This window comes from Trypanosoma equiperdum (assembly GCF_001457755.1).
Source record: "Trypanosoma equiperdum strain OVI genome assembly, contig: ctg_458, whole genome shotgun sequence".
Lineage (NCBI taxonomy): Eukaryota > Euglenozoa > Kinetoplastea > Trypanosomatida > Trypanosomatidae > Trypanosoma > Trypanosoma equiperdum.
This window is the reverse complement of record NW_027124374.1, coordinates 1-2,439: the sequence shown is the minus strand read 5'-3', so window position 1 is coordinate 2,439 and position 2,439 is coordinate 1. Positions and strand designations below refer to the sequence as shown.

The following is a 2,439-nucleotide window of genomic DNA, read 5'->3' as shown; positions in this document are numbered from 1 at the left end:
CAGAAAAACAAAAAAAAATTTACAGAATCAGACAGTCAACTTACAAACACAGCTCAATTTTTTCGGGTAAATTTAAAGGTGTTAAAATATATCAGAAGTTTTCAAATAGCAAAAATTTAGCAAAAATTCTTTAAAAAAGAGGGGGGGAAATTAAAAATGCAAAAATGCAAGCAAAAGAGGAACCGTATTAATGACAAAAGAATTGCTTGCTGTGGTGTTTGGCTGTTTTATTACCCCCGTCGTTCTTTTCTCCTTTTTTGTCTTCTGAATTTGCTTTTTCGCTTTTTTCTGGGTGTTGCGCCGCTGTTGCTGCTGCTAGTTGTTTCTGGTTTTCGAGATAAAAATAAACCATGGCTTCTGCGAAGGCGGTTTCGCTTAATGTTTGTGTTGACCTTTTTTTATCTGTCTGGCCCCCGGGTAATGTGCCCGTCGCTTGTTAGAGGTTTAATGTACGCTTCTTGAATGTCAACCTTTTTGTCTCCAAACACAAGCTCCGCGATTTCTTCGCTGTTTAAAGAAGCTGCCGAGGTTGAGCCCTGTTGTTTTTTTATTGCTTTGGCGAATTCCGCTGTAGGCCCGTCGGCGAGTACTGCTGCGGTTGTCAGTGCGGACGCTTGGGGTGCTGCTGGTGGTGTCATGCTGAATGCTTCTCTGATTTTATCTGCTAGTTCTGCGTCGTCTGTTAGTAGCGGTACTGAATTCGCGTCCTCCACAGTACTCGGCGTTCCTTGCGCTAGCTTGGCTTTTATTTCTATATGTGTGTTGTGTCTGGTTTTCTTGAAGGATCTCGTTGCGGCCGCAATTACGTTTGTGCCGCTCTGTAGCGTGTTGTCGCCTGCAGTCGTGCCGCAGCCAGGTGCATCGGTTGTAGCCACTTCTGACGCCGAGAAACCGGGTGGTGTCCCCTTGGCAAGTATTACACCTGAAGCTGTTAGTGAAAGAAGTTCTGTCGCTGGCCGAGCCAACAGCCTGTTACCGGCGGCGGTGAAGGCTGCTTGGCTTTCGGCTGCTGATTTTCTGTTGTTGCTATCGCTGCAGGTTAACTTGTTCGCAAGCGTTATCGGCTGGGTAGTTGCGCAATGTTTGTCGGTTGCCTGCCCGTGGACCGTTCTGCCGCCGGTTGCTGCAACACTGCCCGTACCCGCTAGAGGAATTGCCTCCGTGTTTGATAGCGCTGCGTTTAGCGCTGTTTCCCCCATCTTTTTTGCTAGCAGCGCCTTGGCCGAGTCTTGCGCTTGTATGAAGGCGTACGCTTGCGTTGCTGTTGTTGCTGCTTTCTGTTCGGCGCCTACTGCTAGTGCCGCATAGCCTGTGGCCTTGTTGTCGCTGCTGTGGATTGTGGCTGCGAGCCTGAACAGATTTGCGTTGGCCGTCGCGGTTTTGGTCGCCTGTGCGGCGACTTCTATTCTCTGCTGCAAGGTTGCCTCCATTTTTTGTAAATACCACCGCTCCGTGCAAAAATCATTGACCTTGGTTTCGTCTTGGTTTTGCCCGGCCCCTAGATTTGCTCCCACGATAAAAAATGCGACTGCCGCTGCCGTCGCCTCCGCCAGTTTTGCACGTCTGGCTTCGGTCATTGTGCTGCTCTGTTACCGCTTTCTTGCTGCTGGTGTTCTGTGTTCGTTTGGTTCGCTACCGCTGCCAATGGGCGGTGGTGCTCCGGGGTGATGTTTAGTGAGTTTTATGGTTTGTGCTTATCAATCGACGTTTGGTTGAGTTTTAGGTGTCTTCGAATTGGTTAGGTTGTAGCAAAAATCCAGTCGTTGTGCTGGTGTTAAATTAGTGCCGATTGTGTGTGACAGTCATGTTTTCTCTTTTCAGTGGGTTGCAGTTTTATAGGGCCGGCTTGGCTTTCTTAGCTGCTAGCCGACCTAGCCTGTGCTTTGTCTTCATCGCGTCTGCCTGATTACAACTTAGTTGCTACGCCAGCGGCGGCGCTCAGCCGCTCCCAAGTGCTGACTGCTTCGTTAGACAGTCGCACTTGTTGGTCCGCCTGCATACAGTTGTGACAGTCTTCTATCATTATAATCATTATTATATCATTATTATCATTATTATTATTACTGCTGTTATTACTTCTGCTCTCATTATAATATTCTTATATACACAGTCACAACACTCTCCTCTTACTCTCATTATTATTATTATTATAATTACTGCTATTATTATAATATTACTATATACACTCTCACAACATACCCTCTATAATTTTTGTTGTAGTTCCGCAGTTGAACGGAATACAGCAGATGGGGCGAGAAGCCCCCCACCCCAGACTCTCCAAAAGATGTCAATTAGCAATCATTTTGTTTTGATTTTTGTTATACGTTTATTATTCTCTCCCCCTCTTTTTGTTTCTGTTGCTTGTTGATTGCATACCCCCTCTGTCTCTGAGGGTGTCTGGACTATTCCTGCGTCCGGTGCTTTTCCTGCTAGCTCCAC

General features: G+C 46.8%; 1 protein-coding gene across 1 annotated transcript; it reads right to left on the bottom strand.

Moving 5' to 3' along the window:
• Window positions 1–398: 398 nt before the first annotated feature.
• Window positions 399–1,577, bottom strand: TEOVI_000196800 (uncharacterized protein; the record flags this gene model as incomplete). Its single annotated transcript, XM_067225117.1, has 1 exon — window positions 399–1,577. The coding sequence occupies one exon, from the start codon at window positions 1,575–1,577 to the stop codon at window positions 399–401; it is 1,179 nt and encodes a 392-aa protein (XP_067081218.1).
• Between the last annotated feature and the right edge of the window lie 862 nt (window positions 1,578–2,439).